We start from the raw sequence: 24,619 nt of genomic DNA, 5'->3' as shown, positions 1-24,619 counted from the left end.
ATCTTTGTATGCACCACATTCGTTTAGAAGAAGGTGCGAAGGCTCATCGAGATGCACAACGGAAACTGAATCCGAACATGCGAGAGGAGGTCCTAAAGGAGGTGTTAAAATTGCTTGCCCTAGGGATCATCTACTCCATTCCAGATAGCGAGTGGGTCAGTCCTGTCCATATGGTACCAAAAAAATCTGGAATACAGGTTGTTAAGAATGAAAAAAATGAGCTGGTACCCACCAGACTAGTGACAGGATGGAGGATGTGCATCGACTACAGGAAGTTAAACGAAGCCACAAAGAAGGATCATTTTCCCCTAACTTTTATTGATTAGATGCTGGAAAGACTGGCTGGCAAACAGTACTTTTGTTTCCTCGACGGATACAGCGGTTATTTCCAAATCTACGTTAATCCAGAGGACCAAGGGAAAACCACATTCACGTGCCCCTTTGGTACCTATGCATACCGAAGAATGCCGTTTGGATTGTGTAATGCATCGGGAACTTTCCAACGGTGTATGATTAGCATTTTCTCGGATCTGTTGGAAGTATGCATTGAGATATTCATGGACGATTTCACCGTATATGGGAACTCATTTGATACTTATTTAGCCAGCCTTGATCTAGTGTTACAGAGATGCCAAGAGAAGCATTTATTGTTGAATTTCGAGAAATGCCATTTCATGGTGACTGAAGGCATTGTCCTGGGTCACGTGGTTTCTGAGAGAGGTATTCAAGTAGACAAAGCAAAGGTGGATGTGATATCAAAATTACCATACCCTACAAACCAAAAAGAGGTGAGAGGCTTCCTAGGTCATGCAGGGTTCTATAGGAGGTTTATCAAGGATTTCGCAAAAATCGCGCAACCACTCACTCGGTTGTTACATAATGATGTGGAATTCGTCTTTGACGAAGGATGCGAAAGGGCGTTCCAGTTGCTTAAGGACAAGTTAGTATCAGCACCAATTATCAGGGGCACCAGACTGGAACCATCCTTTCGAGATAATGTGTGATGCGAGCGATTTTGCTGTGGGAGCTGTCCTAGGACAGAAAATTGATGGAAAAAGCTATGTGATCTTCTATGCTTCCAAGACGCTAAATCAGGCTCAGAAAAATTATGACACCACGGAGAAGGAAATGTTGGCTGTCGTATACTCGTTTGAAAAATTCCGACCCTACCTCCTTGGGTCGAGGGTTATAGTCTTCACGGATCACGCGGCGATTAAGTACTTGCTGGCTAAGAAAGAGTCTAAGCCGAGATTAATCCGTTGGGTGTTACTCTTGCAGGATTTTGATTGGGAAGTAAGAGACAAAAGAGGAATGGAGAATAGAGTAGCCGATCACTTGAGCAGAATACAACAGAAGAGGCCATACCCGATGCCTTCCCTGAGGAGCATTTGTGCCTTCTGGAGGAATTTCCTAGACCATTTAACTGGGAAGCAGTTTTGGCTCTAACCGGTGTAGGGGAATCGGATAAGGGGAAGCGCACATTGAACGCAGAACCGTGGTTTGCTGATTTAGCCAACTACTTGGTCACGGGAGAGATGCCAAGTTCAGACGAAGTTTCCCGGGCCCAGAGGATGAAGATTAGAAGTGAAGCTAAATATTACTTTTGGGACGACCCTTACCTGTGGAAAATGTGCTCAGATCAAGTGATTAGACGCTGCATTTCCGAATGGGAACAAAGAGATGTGTTAATTCATTGCCACACCTTAGCATGTGGAGGTCACTTTGGACCGAGGAAGACAGCGAGGAAAGTCTTGGACAGCGGTTTTTATTGGCCGACGCTAAATAGAGATGCCTTTGAGTTCTGCCAATGTTGCGAGAGGTGCCAGCAGACGGGGGGAATTTCAAGAGAGGACGAGATGCCTCAGGTCCCGGTGATCGTGTGCGAAATTTTTGATGTGTGGGGAATGGACTTTATGGGACCGTTTCCATCATCTTGAGCGAACACATATATATTGGTTGCAGTAGACTATGTGTTTAAGTGGATAGAAGCTAAGGCCACCACAACATGCGAATCAAAGGAGGTGGCAAAATTTTTGAAGGCCAATATTTTCAACAGATATGGAGTTCCTCGGGCCATCGTCTCGGATCAAGGAACTCATTTCTGTAATCGTACCATCGAGGCTTTGATGAAGAATTATGATGTTCACCATAGAGTGTCGACTCCGTACCATCCCTAGTCTAATGGCCAGGCAGAGATTTCTAATCGCGAGATCAAGGCGATATTGGAGAAAACAGTTAATCCGTCAAGGAAAGACTGGAGCAAGAGGCTCGGAGACGCATTATGGGCTTACAGAACTGCTTTTAAAATGCCTATTGGAATGTCGCCTTACAGGCTTGTGTTTGGCAAGATGTGTCACTTACCTGTTGGTATTGAGCACAAGGCGTACTGGGCAGTGAAAGAACTGAACATGAAGCCGATAGCTTGCGAAGAAGAGAGGAAATTACAATTGCAAGAATTGGAGGAACTTCGGCTGAAGTCATTTGAGTCTACCATGTGGTACAAAGAAAGGACGAAGTTAAGGCATGATAAGAATCTCCGGGTCAAGGAACTTCATGTGGGACAGAAGGTGCTCCTTTTCCAATCCCGGCTCAAGCTAATGCCAGGAAAATTGAAGTCTAAATGGATCGGCCCATATACCATCATCGGCATCCGCGCAAACGGAGCAATGGAGATCCAGGGAAGTGCTCCTAACTCTGTTCCTTTCCTTGTCAATGGTCATAGAGTGAAAGTCTATAGGGATAATTCCGAGTTTTGTGTGGTGGACGAAGTTCCACTACATGCACTCCCTACTATCGCCTAGACGGACGAGGGGATATTCTCGATGAATTCCTGGGTCGAGTAGTAGGTTAACAATTTTGAAAATACAAACTGACCCAGGGAATCTCGGGAATACTCTAAAGAAGTGTGTAAATAGTTTAATTACTTTTCAAACATAAAAAAATCCAAAAATATTTTCGAAGCACCAGACTCCGAAGGGAACCGATACTTTATACTTTAACCTTGACCTGGGAGTCTGGAACCTTCAATTTTTATTATGTAGGGTCATGGTCTAGGGAGTTATCTGGAGGAGAATCTGAAGGAAGAAATCAGGGGAAACCTGAAGGAAGAGGTCAAGGAGGGACGGAGAAAATTTGAATTTCAAATCTGCCGATAATTATGGAAGTTGTACGGTTGCTTACATCATGCCTGCAACTGCACTATCCTTTCATCAGAAAAGCAACCGTCGTCTCTCTCTCTCTCCAGTAATCCCAAATCGACGAATATCTGAATTTACTCTCCCTTCTCTCTACTTTTGTTCTCTCTCTAGAAAATAAAACCTAACCCAAATTCGACCAGATTTTCTTTCAATCTCAGATCTGCAGTGATGGATTCAACCCAACTCACCGGAAGTTCACAAAGCACGGTGTACGACCCAACCCTGTTGGCGGAATTGACGCAGAAATTGGGGAGCGTCAAGAAAGAAAAAGAGGTATATGCCCTGTTCGCCGCTAGCCTGATGACATCCGCGCCGGTCGTACCACCACCGACGACTCCGGAAGACTCGGCTGCACAACCGGCGAATCTTCGTGAGGAAAGGCCACAAGATTCTACATCTCAACGCACAGAAACCGCTTCACAAGAGGCGGAGAAAGAGGAGGCGGTGGACGAACGGCCGGGGGGTGACAGACCGACGAACGACGAAACCATGGTGGAGACAGGAAGGCAAGAAGACGAGAACCCTAATTTTGAGGGTAGGGAAGTTTGTGAGGGGGAAACCCCTGTTTTAAATGAAGTTGTGGAGGGGGAAACCCCTATTGTGGGCAGTACAACTGAGGGGGAAACCCCTATTGTGAAGGATGTTGCCGAGGGGGAAACCCCTTTGGAAACCGGGGATGAGACCCCAATTGATTTCAGGGGTGCGACCCCTGAGTTCGTGGAAGAGGGGGCGACCCCAAGTGGTGTCTGGGGGGAGAACCCCATTTATATTGAGGGGGTGACCCCGATAGTGGAACGTGAAGGGGAAACCCCGGAAAAGCTGTTGGAAGAAGCAGATCTACTTGCGACTCGGAGTACCGGAGCCCGAGGGAGGGCTGAAAATGATTGTGGACCTGGTGGGTGACCAGGATGAAGATGAACCTAAGATAGACGAGAGGGCAGAAAGGAGGCGCACCAGGAGGAGTCTCCTCCATGAAGTCGATGACTTAGTTCCTGATGCTGCAGAGGCAGAGGAACGCCGCCTGGCCAAGGAAAGGGCGAGGAAAGGAAAGGCGGCGGCGACCTCATCTACCCGGTCAAGGAAAGCTCCCTCCGTCAAGGAGGTCGAGGAGACCCTTTACCCTATAACCGAAGATCCCTCTGTCGAGGAACAAGACGAACCCATCCCAGAGCTCGATTATGAATCCGAAGAAGCTGAAGAAGAGCCTATTCCAGGACGACCGGAAGTCTGGCTGACTAAAGAGTTGTTAGAGGAGATGAGGCAGTTTGACGACCAGAAGAGGACCGCAGTGTACAAGGAAAGATGTAGCGCTGGGAAGATGGCCAAATCTGGGAAGCAGTACAGCTCAAGGGAGCTTAAAATGATTGCATGTGACAAGGAATTCCGCGCTTGTATCTATTCGATAGGGTTTGAGTGGTTATTACAGCACAGCCAGGAGAGGGTGCCCGTGGATCTAGCAAGGGAGTTTTTCTCCACCTTTCGTTTGAAGAACACCACTGATCTCGACGCGGATTCAATAACGTTCAGGCTTTTTAATGAAGAATATGAGATGAGCATTCGGGAATGGTCTCTGCGGATGGGGTTGTTTACCCAAGCCGAGGATGAGGAGGGGGCATGGAATGAGTGGATGGTTGGAGTGCCGAAGAACACGCCCGGTTTCAAGGTGCAAACGGCATGGGAACTGATCACGCACCCCAAGGTGGGAACGTTTAAGTCCAGCTACTCCAAAGCCTCCCACATTGAAGACCGAATTCTCCGCTTTGCTCAGACGTTTGTCAGTTACAACTTGATGGGTACCGCTAATTCAGCTCTTACAACTACCGACCTCTACTTCACATGGTGCATGGCGAAAGGCGTGAAGGTGCACCTAGGCTATTGGCTGGCTCAGGCATGCCACCAAATGACGAGCAACCCTGCGCGTCATATGTATACCTGTCACCTCCTCGGCGCCTACCTCCAACGAAACATAGAAATGAAGATTGCCAAGGCCGCTCCGTTGGTAGTCATGTGCGAACCCCCGGAAGTGTTCAGTGTTGATTATTTTTTCAACAAGGGGTTGCTGCAGACTCATGGCACCAAGACTCTCTTCTACTCGTTGGGAGATAAGGTGAAAGCAGAGCCTGAGGAAGCCGAGGAAGCCATGCCAAGTGAAGAGGTTGAAGAGCTACGTAAGGAAGTCCAGGATGTGAAGAAGGAGATGCAGTTAATGAGGAGGGAAATGATAAAGGAACTTGGTGGGATCAGAAAGGAATTGAACGGGAATCGGGAGGAAGTGAAGACCCTGAGGGGCAACATTGCAGATTTGGCGGTGAAGTGCGCCAAACAAAATGAGCGAATGACGGAAGCGGTGGAGCTTTCGATGAAAATGTTGAAGTGGCTGCAGCAGACGCTCCCCTTGACCCAGTCGAAGGTAACTCCTGGGTCCAGCTGTGAAGTCAAGCAGCCCATTCAGAGCAGTCCCTCCGTCAGGCAACCGCAGCAATCGCTCAAGCAGTTGATCTCCCCGCCCGTTCCCAAACAAGTTCCAGGCCCATCTAAATCAAAGTCTATAGTGAGGAAGCCAGTACCCGAACAATCAGCACAGGAGGAGGAAGAGCTGGAGCAGCCAGCAAAGAAGAAAGTACGGATGACCCGACCCGGAATCCCACCCCAGTCTGGCTCTCGAGGGAGCCAGCCCCAGAAGTGAATCACCACCCCATGACCAAGTAACTTTTAATTTTCATGCTTTTAGTTTTTTTTATTTTCTGTTACCTATGTGTGTTTTATAATTGTTTGTGTCTTCTCCCACTTAGCCCACTGCGTGGTCTAAGTGTGAGAAGTTTGTATTTTCTGTTTTATTGTGCTTTTCTCCCACTTAGCCCAATGCTTGGTCTAAGTGTGAGAAGTTTCTGTTTTTATAACCTGTTTTGTTGTTTTGCATTGATCTCTCTGTTTCCCCCCTTCACGACGATGGCTTGGGGACAAGCTTGAGTGAAGTGGGAGGGGGAGAGGAGTCAATGCATTATTTTGTCTGCATGTTAAGAGTCTGTAGGTCTAAGTTTTGTCGCATGAGCCAGTGAATATAATACGGCATGATCCCCTTAGTGAAAGTAATTGAAATGCCTCGAGGAGGCATTTCAACTTAGAAGCTTTTTCCTGTAATAAGCCTAGTTAATCTGAGTGAAGCGAGAACGATGGAGGATGCCTCTACTTACTTAGTTGTGAAGCCCTACTATAATAGTGAGTTATAAGCCTTAAATAACTTCGAGCTAATACATGTTTAAGGGCCACCACTGAATGCTTAGGGAGAAGAGTTGTGAAGGAGAAAAATGGGAAATTGGGTTATGAAGGTATAAGCTGGACGAAGTCCAGGGTAAGGTGTTATAAGCTGGACGAAGTCCAGAAGAGAGGAGAAATGGAGGAATAAGCTGGACGAAGTCCAGAGAAAAAAGAAAAAAATATATATATATATATAAAAGGAGGAGAAAATATAAAAAAATATATATATAAAAGGAGGAATAAGCTGGACGAAGTCCAGAGGGAAGTTGTCTAAAAGGCAGGAATGATAATAGCCTGACCCAGGAAAATGAGGAACTCTCATAACCCGACGCTGTAGGGTGTAGCATTAACTTAAGAGAGAATCGATCCTAACATCTCTGGTGAGGAATGAGTGATCGAGTGAATCCAACAATTGGGTAAGTAAAAGGCTATCTTGACAAGCTGACAGATTGGCTAGGTAAAGGAAGGGAAAAAGCCTATTTGGAGGATGCAACCTGTTGGATTGACCTTAATCTTGTGGGGACGGTTGCCTAAAAGTTGAAGCTAGCTCATGCATATGTGTTTATGTGTTTGTATGTTTTTCTTAAACTTTTTAAGTTTTTAATTGTGTCTAGGTCTAGGAGTCTGTCTAGAGTCCAAGGAGTCGGTCAGGGGATAACCTTGCTTGAAATTCGCCTTATTCTTTTTCTTTTCTTTCTTGTCTTTATACTTGAGGACAAGTATGGTTTAAGTGTAAGCAGTTTGATAAGGCTAATTTCATGCATCGGTTATATGGTGAAAAGCGTTACATTTTGCTGGGTCTAACACGTTTCCTAAGCCAGGTGTGTGATAGAATCGCTAAATCGAGGGAATGCTGAAGAAAACAATCTAGCAAAGGAATGAAGTGAAATGAGCAGGCTTAAAAGGAAAAGAAGGCGTGACGGAGGGAGTCAGTAGCTAAGGGCAACAAAGTCTATCTATACCTCGCTGGGCCCCACTCCAACGCCTATAAATAGAAGAGCATGAAACACACAAATGAGGACGCTATCACTTTTTTTTCGCTCACTCTTAGCTCATACACACACAACACATACTTGGGAATGGGAGATCTGGGGTAGTTTGGGTCACGAAGGGGTGCCTTTCTTCAGAAGTTTCAGTTGCAACACCGCCCGCGTGTAGGCGAAGATACAATCTCTTTAAATTTCAGTTGTTTTGCATTTTTGCGGCCGAACTTCACCTTTGGAAGTCGACTTGGCTGTTGATGTTACTTGTTATCTTTTCGCTTCTGTTGGTTTGCATTTAATTGTGATATTTCAAATTGATTTACGTAGATCTTCCTGCTGAGAGTTTATTTTAACAAGTTTAATGTCGATCTCTGTTTTTATTTTGATGCTGTGGTCTGTTGATTTATTGGAGGTTGTCGTTAAAATCTGAAGTTATAAAATGTTTCTGTTGGTTGGAGTTTGTGTCGGACGCTTGGATCCGGAGTGGATTTAGCGTCTGAGGTTGGATCCAAAGTGAGAAAGGGGAGTTGTTGGATGGATTTGAGTTTTTCCGCTTGTTTCCTGTTTTACTTCGTCTAGCATCTCTGGATCTGTTTAGCTCTTGTTGTTATGCATCAAATTGGTTTAGATTTAGTTTGCTCTGCTCTGATTTCATTCATGTTGTTTTTCTTATGAATTTTTACGCAATTTGGTTGAAGAAGATGATGTCGCTGTTAGTTAGAACCAGAGTTAGTTATTCTGCCAGCTTTTCGCCCGTACTCTGCTTTTTTTTTTCAGTCATGGTCCCCACAGTCAGTTTGTTTCCCAGGTCTAGGTAATTAGAGTAGTTTCCTAGATCTAGTGATTGTGCGGTTAATTTTCCTTGCATAGTTTTCTTTGTTGCTTCGCGTAGGTCTAGTTGTTAGCGTAGCCGTTTTAAAAATTCCCAAGTCAAGTTTATTTTTTTTCCTCAACCCAAGAAAAATGCGTGGCAGCAGCCAACACCAAAAACAAGCCCAAATCCTTGAACACGATTATTACGCATCCATCTATGTGGGATCGATCCCTACTTCCCTATACTAGGTTTAGTAAAGTGGTTGAGGGTTTTTGAAAGAGTGCTCTGTGTGTCCGACGACCAGGATTTCCTACGACCAACGAGTTCCTAGACCGCGTGATCTAGTGGATTTGCTGGACCAAGGGAACCTGTTTATTTCCTTCTGTGCGCACCGAGAAACATAATCTCGACTTTCAAACATGCTATTTGATGTAGAGAACCGATTGTTACCTTTTAATCCATGAACTGATCGATGTTGCTTGTTGAATCTCCCGACAATCCATGATTTCTCGACCACGAATCTTCCATTCTATTCGCACTTCCTTGATTAATCATCCGGGTGGATGGATCTTGAAGAATCAACAATAGTGAGATGTGATATTGGGAGAACAATACATAAAACAACTTATCTTGATTCAATCCTATGAATGAGAATGAACAAAACAAGATAAGACAAGAACCAAAACCCTAGCTCTCCCTTTGGTGTGGCTCGAAAATTGAGACAAGGTATAGAGAGAGGCCACATGAGTAGCGGCTAGGGTTTGGAGAGGTGTGAATTGTGCATTGTGTGCTAGGGTTTCCCACATTTGTTCACTATTTATAAGATGGACTTATTGGGCTAGAATGAGGATCCATGGAGTGATTAGATGACTTAGGGATGTCAATCGGGTCGCTGATCAGGTTGTGATTTCTTTCGGGTTATAAAGGTTCAACCCTAACCATAAAAAGCGCGGGTTTCGGGCTAGCCCGGCGGGTTAATCGGGTTACTACCGATAATATTATTATGCGATCAATCCAATAAATAATGATGAAAATTAGTTATATTCATAAAATATAAAATATTTAATTATGATAACATAGAGATACTCCCTCCGTTCCACCACAAGTTATCTACTTTCCATTTTGAGTTGTCCCACCACAAGTGATCAATTTCCTTTTTTATCTAAAAATAAAACATCAACCGTCTCTTACTTTATTCCCTCACTCTTACTTTATTCTCTATTTCTTACTTTATTCTCTCTTACTTTTTTCTCTCATACTTTACTCTCTCCACTTTAACTCAATGCATTTCATTTTATTAATTCACGTGTCCAAAAGAAATCCATCACTTGTAATGGGACGGAGGGAGTATATGCTTAAACTCAATCATAAACATGATCAAATACTAATATTCGAGATATTTCGTGAAATTTTAATGCATGTTTTATAAATTTAAATAAATTTTTAGTGATTTAAAGTTTTTAATTTGTTTATCAATTGTTATACTAATAAAAATTCAATATATAATTTGTATGTTTAATATAAAATTGAAAGTAATTTTTTTGGTTATCTATATTATAAAATCAATCAATGAAGTGTCAAATTAGGAGTAAAAAAATAGAATAATAAAAATTTTATCGGGTTTTCGGGTCTAGCCCTAACGGATTGCGGTTTATTCGTGTGCGGGCCAATCGGGTTTTAATTTTATTGGGCCAGAAATTTCCAACCCTAACCATATAAATTTGGCAGGCTATTCAAGTCAGTCCACGGGTTGCGGGATACACTGACATCCCTAGATACTGGGCAATAAATCTTATTAAATTAATTAACCCATGATATAATATATTATCCACTGGATATTATTTTATTCCACTAAAGAATACTACTGAACTCTCATCTAAATCACCAAATTACGAAAAACTTGGGTTCCATTTTATTTTATAATATTTCCCGCATTTAAAATAATCTTAATCTATTAATTTAATTATTTACCTGCTATGTTACTTGAATTAAATTAATTCTCCAAAGAGTTTTCTAGTTTGAAACTTTATTTATTATTCATGGAATAAAATTCCAACTGTGCAATAATAAATTCATTTTTCAAACACCTCTTGGAGATAAAATATACCACACTGGGCATGCGAATTCTATGAAATAATATTTTAATATTTTCATATTATTCAATTACTATCACCCAAGATACAATGATTGAGTTGCGAAAACCCCTCACATATTGATAAGTCAAAGTGGCGTCTGATTAAATAAATAATATTAATATTTTTGCACAGACTAAGAAATACTAAAATTTCTAAAGTATATTCTTTCAGTAAATAGCAATAAAGAATATATTTCGGGTTGATCCTTTCAGTTCTTTACCACACCGGTGTTACTAATCTCTTCTTAAGTAAAAGAGAATAATCACAAACACTACAACCATACCAATAGGTTGCCAAGACCTATCTAGGTTGTGAACTTGTTTTCTTCTTACTAGATCCAGTCAAGTCCCCTAAGATTCCTTACTTAACCTTCTTAGTAAAAAGCTTTATACTTGTTTATTTAGATTTCGATAAATAAATTATTATATTATATTATTTATTCTTATAATTAGGTAAACAAGTGGACATGGCGTCCCTCGTATACATGCACAAGCTGACAGTACAAAGGCATGTACACTTGTAATATCTTTTAGTATACTTCCTGGGAATAGAAGTCCTAAGATCAAAGAAGGAGATCTTCAGTCAGAGGAAGTATATTCTTGACCTCCTAACTGTTTAGGGTTGCTGGATTGTAAGCCAGCTGATACCCCCATGGTTCAGAATCACGACCTATAGATAGTTTAAGGAGCTGAAGCCACTCACCGCACTAGATATCAACATATGGTTGGGAAAATGATATACTTGTCCCGTAGTAGACCCGATATAGCTTACGCAGTTTGAGCAGTTTGTCAGTGCATGCATGCACCTCAAGTAGCTCACTAGGGACAGCTCTGAGGATTGTTCGATACCTAAAGGGAACGACAGACCATGGAATTATGTTCGAGAATCATAGACATTTGGAGATTCACGGGTTTACAGATGTTGACTGGGCAGAAAGCCCTAATCAAGAAACAAAAAGTAGTAGCTTTGTTAGACAATCTGAAGCTGAATTTTGAGGCATTAAGAGTGGATTGACTGAAATCATGTGGCTGAAGAAGTTAATGTCAGAGCTGGACTTAAACTCCCATAAGTCGTGCAAGTTGTTTTGTGACAATAAGGCAGCGATCAGCATATCTGAGAATCTAGTCTAGCATGATCGCACGGAACATGTAGAAGTGGAAACCGTAAACCGTAAAAGTGAAAATAAGTCGAGTCGAGGAGGCCTCTTTCTGCAGGACGAGATACAGCCCGGTAGTGCTCTCGTATTAGCGTGTCGTCCCCAAAGATAAAACGACATTTCCTCTTTGAGGAAGCAGGACCGCTATCAACATAGTTCTGGGAAACTGGATGGATGCGAGGGCAGGACCGCAATGAGCATAGTTTCTACAAACTAAATGGAGGCGAGAGCAGAGCTTCGACAGAAAGACAATGTAGGAGTAGGAGAGAGCTTATGCTGTGTATGCTTGCGAATTGGTTTGTGCTTGTGAATTGGTGTGTAAATGCATGAAATGGCTAAGGCTCCATTTGGTACACAGAATTGGAATTGAATTGGAAGAAATTCAATTCTAATTTAACTCAAAATCCTATTGGTAAAGTGAAGTAATTTATATGAAATTGAATTTGAATAATTTGTGCACACACACTATACACAAAATACACACTCACACACACTTCACACAAAATACACATACTATACACACACTTCACACACTACACACATTTCACACACTTCACACGCTACACAAATTTCACACATTTCACACACTACACATATTTCACACATTTCCCAAACTACACGCATTTCACAAACTACACACATTTCACACACTTCACACATAAAACACACACTTCACACAATACACACATTTCACACACTACACACATTTCACACACTACACAAATTTCACACACTGCACACACTACACACACTACACAAATTTCACACTCTTTCACACTTTACACACATTTTACACATTTCAAGCATCTAATTTTTGGATTTTTTTTCAGTTTAATATTTTTTTTACCGATCTTAATAAAAAAACTGAAATTTTCCAAAAGTTTAAAGTGAATAGTGTGTGTATTTTTTTTACCAAATTTGAAATTTTGGTTTGTGAATAGTGTGTGTATTTTGGGTATAGTTTGCGTAGTGTGTTTATTTTGTGCAAAATTTGTGTCGTATGAGTATTTTTTGTGTAATGTGTGTAATATGTATATTTTGTGTATAGTGTATGTAGCGTGTGTATTTTGTGTAGTGTGTGTAGTGTGAAATGTGTGTAGTGTGTGTAGTGTGTGAAATTTGTGTATGTACTGTCTGAAATGTGTGTAATGCGGGAAATGTGTGAAGTTTGTGTAGTGTGCGAAATGTTCGTAGTGTGTGAAATGTGTGTAATGCGTGAAATGTGTGAAATTTGTGTAGTGTGTGAAGTGTGTGTAGTGTGTGAAATTTGTGTAGTGTCTAAAGTGCATGTAGTGTGTGTAGTGTGTGAAACATGTGTGTGTGAAATGTGTGTAGTGGGTAGTGAAGCTATCTAATTTTATGACTATTTGGAATTCCAATTTTGTACTTTTGATATGGATTTCAAATCACGGAATTGAAAATTTTGGAATTATAATTCAATTCCAATTCTATACATTTTTGTGATACCAAACAATGGAATTGGAATTGGAGGCTCCAATTCCAATTCTATAGTTCCAATTCCATGTTCCCAAACACATGCTAAGTCTATTTATTGGTCAGTCCACTGCAGGGTCAACACAGCCTTGATGGCTGTCATTATTGTGAGGCTAACCGCCGAGCATTACAAAACGTTACAAGTCGTTATGAGAGCTAGAGAGACTCGCGGCGTGCGCGCGCGCGCGGGCCTACATCCCATCTTAGTCCACTATAATTATTATATGTAATAATTCTTCTTATTAAATATTATTTTTAATAAGATTGTCACTTCCACTGTGGGATAATTAACTCTCTTAGTTAATCACTGACTTCTCTCATAGCTCATTTAATTAGCTGCAATTTTCCCCAACTTAAATTCATTATTTCTCACTCACCGGGAATCGGATTTAAGAAAATGAATATGCCATGATCATCTACTCCGAACGTAGATCGATGCTATATAATTTAATTTCACAAAATTAAATGTCTCGTTAAATTTATTATTGGTCAAAAACCTTTGACCGGACATACGATCCCAACAAATTGTTTTAAAAGTTTACAGTTGACTTTTGCAAATTCACAAGACTCATATCAGGTAACTATAGCTAAATAAATAAAATCATGTAAATGAACAAAACAAAAAGAAACATCTTATACATCCACAAGACTCATTTCACCTCACAGAGATGTAAAACAATCTTGTGTTGCGAAAAATTACAGAATCACGTTGTCTTAATGATTAGTTACAAATAACTTTCATCAAATTTGACTTTGTTACTTGAAAAAGGCTCCTCCAGATATGCGATAAAAATGTGATTAGTATATAATGATAATTATAAATAAAATCAGTTTGTAAACCCTTAATACGGATCCGACTAATTGGTTTGTTGATCATGAGTCTTAGTTTGTCAGAATCCAATAAGTTCAGAGAAGACGTTGATATAAAAAAATCCATTAATTATATAAAGTACATTGACAAACATAAGTTACAATTACGATCAAAGAAAAAGATTGCAAGCATCGATCATCCACTCTTTCTTGTCCGCAACTCCTTGACAGGACACTGAACATTATGGATACTAGAAGAGAGGCGAGGCCTTTATTTACGCAATATGAATGAAGCAACCAGAAAAAGAACCACGGTTTGTTTGAATGTGATAATGATGGTGGTTTTGGTAAATAAATAATCTGAAGGAGGTGAAGGGATATAATAACAAACTGGATCACGGTGGATGGGGAGATGGGGAGTGTAGGGTGATTAGTACTTGTGTGGTGGAGGTGGTGGAGATTTGTACTGGTATGATGGTGGTGGACAGTCATCCTTCTGAGGTGGTGTTGGTGAAGATTTATATTTGTAAGGAAGAGGTGGTGGTGACTCATATTTGTATGGTGGCGGTGGTGGAGATTTGTAAACATAAGGAGGAGGTGGAGGTGACTTGTATTTGTAGGGTGGTGGTGGAGGTGACTCATACTTGTAAGGTGGAGGTGGAGGTGATTCGTATTTGTAAGGCGGTGGTGGTGGGGATTTGTATAGATATGGAGGAGGAGGTGGTGACTCATACTTGTAAGGTGGTGGTGGTGGAGACTTGTAGACGTACGGTGGTGGTGGTGGTGACTCGTATTTGTAGGGTGGTGGTGGTGGTGATTCATATTTGTAAGGTGGTGGTGGGGGAGACTTGTACACATAAGGAGGAGGTGGTGGTGACTCATATTTGTAAGGTGGTGGTGGGGGAGACTTGTACACATAAGGAGGAGGCGGTGGTGACTCATATTTGTATGGCGGTGGTGGAGGTGATTCATACTTGTAAGGGGGTGGTGGTGGAGACTTGTAAACATATGGAGGTGGTGGTGGAGATTCGTATTTGTATGGTGGTGGTGGAGGCGACTCGTACTTGTATGGTGGTGGTGGAGACTTGTACTTGTAGGGTGGAGGAGGAGGTGATTCATACTTGTAGGGCGGTGGAGGTGGAGACTTGTAAACATATGGAGGTGGTGGTGGAGATTCGTATTTGTATGGTGGTGGTGGAGGTGACTTGTACTTGTATGGTGGTGGTGGAGGAGACTCGTACTTGTAGGGTGGAGGTGGAGGCGATTCATACTTGTAGGGCGGTGGTGGTGGAGACTTGTAAACATATGGAGGTGGTGGTGGAGATTCGTATTTGTATGGCGGTGGTGGAGGTGACTCGTACTTGTAAGGATGTGGTGGTGGAGACTTGTACTTGTAGGGTGGAGGTGGAGGTGATTCATACTTATATGGCGGTGGTGGTGGAGACTTGTACTTGTAGGGTGGAGGTGGAGGTGATTCATACTTATATGGCGGTGGTGGTGGAGATTCGTATTTGTATGGCGGTGGTGGAGGTGACTTGTACTTGTAAGCAGGTGGTGGTGGAGACTTGTATTTGTAGGGTGGTGGCGGAGGTGATTCGTACTTGTAAGGTGGTGGTGGGGGAGATTTGTACACATAAGGAGGAGGTGGTGGTGACTTATATTTGTATGGTGGTGGTGGTGGTGATTCATACTTGTATGGTGGTGGTGGTGGAGATTCATATTTGTATGGTGGTGGTGGAGGTGACTTGTACTTGTAAGGTGGTGGTGGGGGAGACTCATATTTGTACGGCGGAGGTGGAGGTGATTCATACTTATAAGGCGGCGGTGGTGGAGATTTGTATTTGTAGGGTGGTGGTGGAGGTGATTCGTACTTGTATGGTGGAGGCGGGGGAGATTCATATTTGTATGGCGGTGGAGGAGGTGACTTGTACTTGTATGGTGGTGGTGGTGGAGACTCATACTTGTAAGGAGGTGGTGGAGGTGATTCGTACTTGTATGGCGGTGGCGGGGGTGACTTGTACACATAGGGAGGAGGTGGTGGTGACTTATATTTGTATGGTGGTGGTGGGGGTGATTCATACTTATAAGGTGGTGGTGGTGGAGATTCATATTTGTATGGTGGTGGTAGAGGTGACTTGTACTTGTATGGTGGTGGTGGTGGAGACTCATACTTGTAGGGTGGAGGCGGTGGCGATTTATACTTATAAGGCGGTGGTGGAGGCGACTCGTATTTGTAAGGTGGTGGTGGTGAAGACTCATACTTGTAGGGTGGAGGAGGTGGCGACTTATATTTATAAGGTAGTGGTGGAGGCGACTCATATTTGTAAGGTGGCGGTGGTGGTGATTTGTACTTGTAAGGCGGTGGAGGAGGAGATTCATACTTGTAAGGTGGTGGCGGTGGTGAGCTGTAAATATAAGGAAGATGTGGCAGTGGCAAGTCGGGCTTCCACGTGGAGTCGGCATTTGCCGTGGCAGCGAAGGTGGTTACCAGAGCCACCAGAACCCACAGTCGGGGTTCCATGAAGCTCTTCATGGTTGCTAATGAAAGACTTGTAGTTGTGGAGATGGATTTTTTTTGTTTTCTGATTTTCATTAGTGCAACTTATAGCATTATATAGCCATTCTTCTCTACAATTTATTGAATGATTCTGCTATTTGCAATTGAATTGCAATTATTTTATTAAGAGTTGGTAGATACCTATGGATTGCCGGTAAGAACTAGTCATTTAATTAGAAACAAATAATATACCTCATCATCTCATTCAACGCTAGAAATAGTTTTAAAATAGCTATATATAATTTGTTTTTGTTGATGTCTATGGACATATTATTCTTGATGTTAAAACAAATTGAAAATGACATTTAAACAGCACAAAATTTGAATACATCGTGGGCGAAGTTGATATTAGTGGCTCGCATGATAATTAAACTACATTTTATTAATATGTGGTGAAAAAGTCTAGCATTCGCACAATTTTAAATTAAAAAACATACATAAATTATTCCTGCACCATGTCAAACTTATGCACCATTTCAAACTTTTTATGAACGACGTAATAAACAAAAGAATTATACAGGTTTAATAAGTAATATTCAGTATAGCTCATCAATAGAAGCATTACCGTGTCGGTAGCGAACGATATACATATTTTAATAAAAATGCCTTTTGACTGAAATAAAGAACAATTCAATCTATTATTATTGCTTGCTAAAATTCGTTTGAGCTGGCTTCGACTTAAGCCAAGAGAAGTGGAATGTCATGGGACTCTTTCCAATATGGAGATCCTTATAACACATTTTATTTATTTCAAAGACAAAAATATCATATGAAAATTGAAATTCAGGTTATGTTCTCTTATGTTTATGCTAGAACTTCTGTTTTAATTAAATCTTGGCATGTAGATGAGAAAAAGGTTATATGTATACGAGTAAAAATCTTATGAGCATAAAGAACTTATCAAATGCGAAAACTAAAAATCAAAGACTTTCAAATCTCTTGTGCAGAAGACAGATTCGTTGAGAGAAATTTATAACTTTGATTCTTGAAATTTTCTAGAATTCCTATGCTACTTAATTTATAACCAGAATCTCTTTCGCCAATATTTATGAGGACGCATTTGATACCATAAAATTGAAATTGTGTTGGAATTGAAATTGTGTGGAATTGAATTTGAAAGAACTCATGTAGTATTAATCAATTATGCAGTTAAACCCTACAGATTCCTAATTCCAATTAAACTTTCATAAACAAAAAATTTATTACTCCAAATCTCCAATAATACTACTAACATGTAGGAAAATAAAGTACATCCTGGACTCAGAAAATAAATAAATCCATAAGCAAAATATAAATGGGCCTCAATCACTTTAATTTTCCTTTGGATTTGTTTTGTCCTAAAATTCTTGTAGCCCAATTAATAACAGATCCCACTAAAATTTGAATTTTATGATAAAGGTATCTACGTTTAGGGAAGAAAGACAGATTTTTAGATTTTATTTTGGTGAAGTGATAGTGTCTAACCATTTTAACTTGGAGATCCGAGTTTGAATCTTTACGATTGTGGTGGTTGTGTTTTAATTTGTTTACTTTCATATTTACTCATTTCTACAAGCATTTTTACGTTTTTTTTCTCATTTTTTATTCCCTCCATTTTATAGTAGTAGAGATATTTCTTTTCGGCATGCGGATTTAAGAAAGATTATGTTAAATGAGTTAAGCAAAAGAAGAATAAAGTAGTAAATGAAAAAGGTAGGAAGATGAAGAGAGAATAAAGTAAGAAAGAATAAGTGTATTGACTTTTACTAAAAAAAGGAAATGACTACATTGAAGGTAGGAAATGACTCAACTTATTTTTAACACAAGTGTACCCGCAAGTGTACGGGGCTAATGTAGCAAATAGTAAGCAAAGAGTATCGTATCCACATAGACAATGAGTGTCAACCTAATTACCACGAACCAACCTCAACTACTATCTAGATGAATCGGAATTTTGGTTTTTCTAAATCTATTTAAAAGTAAGGTAAAAACAATTAAAAACAAATAGAGAACTAAAGCAAATAAGAGAAAACGAATGTAGATCAAAGATGAGGAAGGTAGAATCCTACGGGAATCGATAACAACTATCTTATGCTCAACTAATTTCCAAACTATGCCAACAAAGGGTCTCAAGGGTTATTAAGCTATCACTAAGGTAAAACTATATCTTTTCTCAAAGCATACAATTTGTAGATTGCTACCTAGAATCGAAGTGTCCTTCCTAGAACTAAGGTAACAACTCCTAAAAGCTCCTAAGATACTTAGCTTCATTGAAAGGCTCAAATCTGTCGATTATATTTTGCAAAGACGTCAACTTCTCTTCTTTCAAATTAAACTACTCACTTCCCAGGTATTGTAGTAAAATCCACATGCATTTATAAGGTGATCAATCAAATAAATGTATAAGCACAAGAGGAGTCAAAATAACCACATGAGCCGAGGCATAGGAAACGGAAATCAATTAAACATAAGAATCATTGTATCTCCCCCGTAGAACTCTACGAAGGGTTTAGCTACTCATGTTCAACACAAAAGTCAAAGAAATATTTAAAGAAATATTCAAAAACATTGTTTGAACAAGAATAAAACTAAAATTAGAAACTCCTAGAATTGGATTGGGCGGATTGGAGGTCTCGTCTTTAATCTTGCGATGAATACTCGTCCTCTGCTCGTTCTTCTCTTCTTCCTAGGTGAAAAAGTGGTATTTTTGGGGTAGGAGGCGTGTAAGTTGTTGTTGGAGGTGTTTCCTAGGCATATATATACCTAGGGTTGACTTTAGGCCTGAAATAAACTGTCGGACGAAGCTGGCGGGTCGCCAGGTTGGGTGTGCGTCGAAGCTGGCGAGTCGCCAGCTGCTTACGGCATTTTTCTCGTCTTTTGCTGGAGGGTCGCCAGGTTCGTTTGCATGCGAACCTGGCGGGTCGCCAGCTATGTCACTGCTCTGCGCAGTCTTGGTAAAACGGCCGTAACTTCTTCTACCGAACTCCGATTGAGACGTTTAAGATATCCACGCGAAGATCATTCGAAGACGGATAGAATGGTATAAATTACATGCGAATCGGACTTCAAAATCTCCAGAAAAGCTGTCTCGAACATTGAGCAGCTGCACATCCACATATTTTGTACATTTTTCTACACATTCTTCACAAAATGGTCAAAATACCAGCATAATAGAGAAATAGCTATAACCATGTCTCAAAGTTCACAATATATGATCAAAACCAAGTAAAACTACCCTCTAAAACCATGTAAAATCCAAGTGAATCAACTTCCCCAAACTTAAACAATTGCTAGTCCTCGAGCAATGAAGAAAAAGAACTAGAAGAAACTTGGATTCAAAAGAGTTTAAGACATCAACGTCGAATGCACTTTTACTACTAACTCGTATATCACCTTGAATTCATGCTCCACTCGGGATGTATATATGTGTGTATATTCACCTCACTCAAAGTGTATAAGATATCAAGTAACACTCAAATCAATCAAAAATGCATGGTTTACCATAGGCATGCTCAATGTCTAACCTCTCCTCTACTTCGTGTGACAATAAATCTAGAGTCTAAAAGGTCTTTTATTTAGGTTATAATGTAGGCTCTTTGGTAAGGTAGGGTAATATTTGGCTAAAGTGACTAAATTCCCAAAAACATGTGAAATTCCAAAAGATTGCACAATCCACTTTCAACTTCAACCATTCACCAAAACACTTCTCAATAATAACTAGACTTTGTCTAATTTCTTCCCAACTTCCAAAGATCTCAACTTATTGTCTATATACTATATTTTTTTTTTCTTTTTCTTTTCCAATTTGTTTTTCTTTTCTTCTTTCTTTTCTTTTCTCTTTTTTTTTTTTACTTTCTAAGTATAACCAATTTCCAACTTGATAAGCTAAACACAACCAATTTCTTTCAACAACTAAACTCTCCAAATTCTTCTTTTCACAACTCAACAATTCTAGAGTCTAGGATTCCGTACCCACTTGATTAGCTTGACAAAAGAAAAGGCAATAGGCTCAAACTTGGCTATCAAGGGTATTATTATATAATAAGGTTAGTGTTTAGGTAAAAATGAGGCTAACAACAATGGCCTAACATCTTCCCCTATCTTTAAGGTCACTACGTAAACTCAAGAAGACAAGAAGCAAGTTCTAGAAACACATACACAATTAATGATAAATCACACATGAAAGAATTAAAGCTCAAGTCTCACTGGGCAAATAGCATGAATCACGGCAAACAAGCAATTCATACTTATGCATCCTATTACTCAAACCCTCAAGTCAATGGTCAAGTGATAGCTCAAAGTGGAAGGTTCTTTTATCATAGACGACTAGTCTTCACCCAAATTACTATCAAATTTTTCAATTCAATTTCAAAAAAAAAAATTCAATAAATCCCAACCAATCAAAGCAAAAATTCATGGAGTTCTACAAAAATAATTCTATCCTAAAACAAAATAAAACAACAAAAAGCAATAAGATACGTACCTCGTTAGTGTCCCTATCCACCATATCATCCCCCCAAACTAATTCAAAGCTAAGCAAAGAATAAGTTTGAAAAGTTGGTGGAGAAGGGAGACTTACATGGTAAGCAAGCATAAAAAAAAACACACCAAAAACAAAATGAAACGATAAAATTAAAAGTTACCTACTAGGGGTTACCTCCCCTACAGTGCCTTTGGTTATCGTCGTTGGCTTAACGTCCTCCATGAGTTGCATCATGTCACGCCATAAATGGTGGTGTTGGATTTTTTATCAATCTTGGAAGCATATGATCTAGCCAATCTCTTCTTCCACCAAGTAGTTTTCAAAGCTCCATCACAAATTTTGATTTCCACTTTGGGTGAATTTGCAGCTTTTGTTTTCTTCTCCTTCACGTCAGAATTTGGTGCAGTCTCTTCTTTAGAAAGTGATCCACCACATGAACCAAACATCCATCGTGACAATGAAAAATCCCCCAATGCGGACTCAATTGCTTGTGTCTTTTGGACCTTCGCAACATACACAGCTTTGCACTCCATCTTCATAACAAGTTCATCATCTTCACGACTCTTCATAGCATTATAGATAGACAAAATGTGTCGTTTGTTGCCCATACGAAGAGTGAGCTCTCCCTTTGCTATATCTATCAATTTTTTTCCCGTTGCTAGGAATGGGCGCCCTAGGATAAGCGGCACATTCATGTCTTCCTCCATATCCAACACTACAAAATCGACGGGAAATATGAAGTCGTGTACCTTCACCAGAACATCCTCAACAATTCCTTTAGGATAGGTAACTGATCTATGTGTCATCTGTAGTGTGATTGTAGTCGGCTTGAGAGTGTCGATCTTCATCTTTCTGAAAAATGATAATGGCATCAAATTTATGCTCGCCCCCAGATCACACAGTGCCTTTGTCTGTCTGTCATTTCCAATGACGCATGAGATATTGAAACTCCCAGGATCTTTAAGCTTGGCAGATAGCTTCTTTTGAATTATCGCACTACAGTTTTCAGATATGTTCACCGTCTCATAATCAATCCACTTCTTCTTCTTGGAGAGCACATCTTTTAGGAACTTTGCATACGTAGGCATCTCTTGCAGAGCTTCCACCAATGGTATATTAATGTGCACCTTCCTAAAAATATCGAGAAATTTGGAGAATTGCTCATCCAACTTCTTCTTCTTCACCGCAAATGGGAAGGGCACTCTAACTGTCATAGGAATGGGGGGAGAGGGCAGCTTTTCTGGCACTGCGTCTTTCTTGGTCCGAATTTCCACCTTATTCTTTCCCTTGGAATTCTCTTCTGCTCTGACATCTTCCTCTGGAATACTCTTCTTTTCCTCTACAGGCATGGAAGGTCCTTCATAGCTTTTACCACCTCTCAAGTGTATGGCCTTGCAATCTTTGGGATTGTTTATGGTCTGTGCTGGAAATTGCCCTGGCTGATGTTGGACACCTACAACTTGAGAAATTTGACTAATCTGAGTATCAATGCTCTTCATATGCACATTCAAGCTTTGCACGTCGTTTTTAACCTTCCCCAACCTTTGACTAGTGCTCTCCATGTACTTGTCAGTTTTCTCCATGTACTTGGTAGTCTGATTCATGAATGCTGCCAAGATATCTTCAATATTAGGCTTTTTCTGTTGTTCTATCAACCTATTAGACATTGTGAATCCTGGCAGTGGTTGCAGAGCATTGTTTGGATTCTCATATGAGAGATTGGGATGCACTTTATTACCATAGTTGTTATAGTTACCACCACCTTGGTTGGGGCGATAGTTGTTGATGTTCATGTTATTCCCTCCTTGGTGCACATAGTTGACACCTTCAACTCCTCCTTGCAGTTCTGGTCCAGGTTGTCTCATCTCCATGATCCCCAGTTGAGTGGTCAAAAGATCTAGCTGCTTTGACATTCTGTCTATCCTATCATCTTCTGTAGCAGAGGCCACCCTGTATGACTTGTTTCTTTCATTATTTCATCCTTCATCAGTGGAAGCTACTCTCTCAATCACTTGCATGGCATCATTCTCTCCAAATTGAAGGAGTGCTCTTCCTGCGCTCCAATTCAGTTCACGCATTGCATCTGGAGTACACCCCCTATAAAAGTTATGACTTGGTGTCCCGGACTTAGACCATGCTTGGGGCATCTTTTCAGCAGTGTCTTGAATCTAGCCCATGCTTCTCGGATTGTCTCATGAGGTTTCATCTGAAATTGAATTATCTCTGCTTGCCTCTTTAGAACTTCGCTGGGTGAGTAGTACTTCTCCTAAAATAAGTCTACCATGGCATCCCATGTTTTAACAGATCCTGACCCCATGCTGTCGTACCAGTCTCTAGCATCATCTCTCAAGGAAAATGGGAATAGCCTTAGTCTGATTTGTTCATCTCTCACCCCATTAAGCTTCTCCGTGTTACTAATTTGAATAAACTTAGTGAGATGCTTGTTGGGATCTTCATTGGCATTCCCCGCAAAAGCATTAGCCTCAGCCATATTAAGCAATCCTGGCTTGAGTTCAAAATGATTGGCATCGATCCCATCGTTGCCAATTGGTGGGTTCTCTACCTCTCTGTAAGCGTACATGTTTTGCACTGGCACTGTGGCTTGTTGTTCCTCTTTTTCTTTCAGCTGTTTCACCACATCTGCAAGTTGTAATTGGAGCTGTTGGACTACCGGATCTGGATGTGGTGCATTGTTCTCTTCGTTGTCCGCCATTGTTATTGCAACAGGAGTAGGCGGTTCTCTCTTAAGAGGCGAAAGTGATCGCCTTTGGTTGAGCCTTCTCTGAGCGTTTCTCCTTCGGTTGGATGCTTCGATCTCAGGATCGAATAACTCTAATGGTTGCCCCTTAGAGCGAGTAAGCATACAACCTGAAAAGACAAACACAATGGTGAGAATAACTCAAAAAGAAAAGAAAAAAAAATAAAGCAAGTAAAATCTAGATTAGTAATCTTAATTTTTATCACGATATTAGGCTATAGTAACACAAAATTGTCCCCGGCAACGGCTCCAAAAACTTGACTCAACTTATTTTTAACACAAGTATACCCGCAAGTGTACGGGGCTAATGTAGCAAATAGTAAGCAAAGAGTATCGTAATTACCACGAACCAACCTCAACTACTATCTAGATGAATCGGAATTTTGGTTTTTCTAAATCTATTTAAAAGCAAGGTAAAAATAATTAAAAACAAATAGAGAACTAAAGCAAATAAGAGATAACGAATGTAGATCAAGGATGAGGAAGGTAGAATCCTACGGGATCGATAACAACTATCCTATGCTCAACTAATTTCCAAACTATGCCAACAAAGGGTCTCAAGGGTTATTAAGCTATCACTAAGGTAAAACTATATCTTTTCTCAAAGCATACAATTTGTAGATTGCTACCTAGAATCGAAGTGTCCTTCCTAGAACTAAGGTAACAACTCTTAAAAGCTCCTAAGATACTTAGCTTCATTCAAAGGCTCAAATCTGTCGATTATATTGGCAAAGACGTCAACTTCTCTTCTTTCAAATTAAACTACTCACTTTCCAGGTATTGTAGTAAAATCCACATGCATTTATAAGGTGATCAATCATATAGATGTATAAGCACAAGAGGAGTTAAAATAACCACATGAGCCAAGGCATAGGAAACGGAAATCAATTAAACATAAGAATCATTGTATCTCCCCCGTAGAACTCTACGAAGGGTTTAGCTACTCATGTTCAACACAAAAGTCAAAGAAATATTCAAAGAAATATTCAAAAACA

The 24,619-nt window shown here is 40.4% G+C and overlaps 2 protein-coding genes across 2 annotated transcripts; both read right to left on the bottom strand.

Annotated features, from left to right (window-relative positions):
- Positions 1–13,955: 13,955 nt before the first annotated feature.
- LOC125201982 (extensin-2-like) lies at positions 13,956–16,433 on the bottom strand. The gene has a single exon (XM_048100294.1). It carries the CDS (start codon positions 16,378–16,380, stop codon positions 14,278–14,280), a length of 2,103 nt encoding a protein of 700 aa, XP_047956251.1. The 5' UTR covers positions 16,381–16,433; the 3' UTR covers positions 13,956–14,277.
- A 4,663-nt stretch (positions 16,434–21,096) lies between these two features.
- LOC125198539 lies at positions 21,097–22,779 on the bottom strand. Its single transcript, XM_048096851.1, has one exon. It carries the CDS (start codon positions 22,777–22,779, stop codon positions 21,097–21,099), a length of 1,683 nt encoding a protein of 560 aa, XP_047952808.1.
- Between the last annotated feature and the right edge of the window lie 1,840 nt (positions 22,780–24,619).

This window comes from Salvia hispanica, chromosome 1 (genome assembly GCF_023119035.1).
Source record: "Salvia hispanica cultivar TCC Black 2014 chromosome 1, UniMelb_Shisp_WGS_1.0, whole genome shotgun sequence".
In the NCBI taxonomy this organism is placed as follows: Eukaryota; Viridiplantae; Streptophyta; class Magnoliopsida; order Lamiales; family Lamiaceae; genus Salvia; species Salvia hispanica.
Note: the sequence above shows the minus strand (reverse complement) of the source record. Positions and strands in the feature narration are given on the sequence as shown.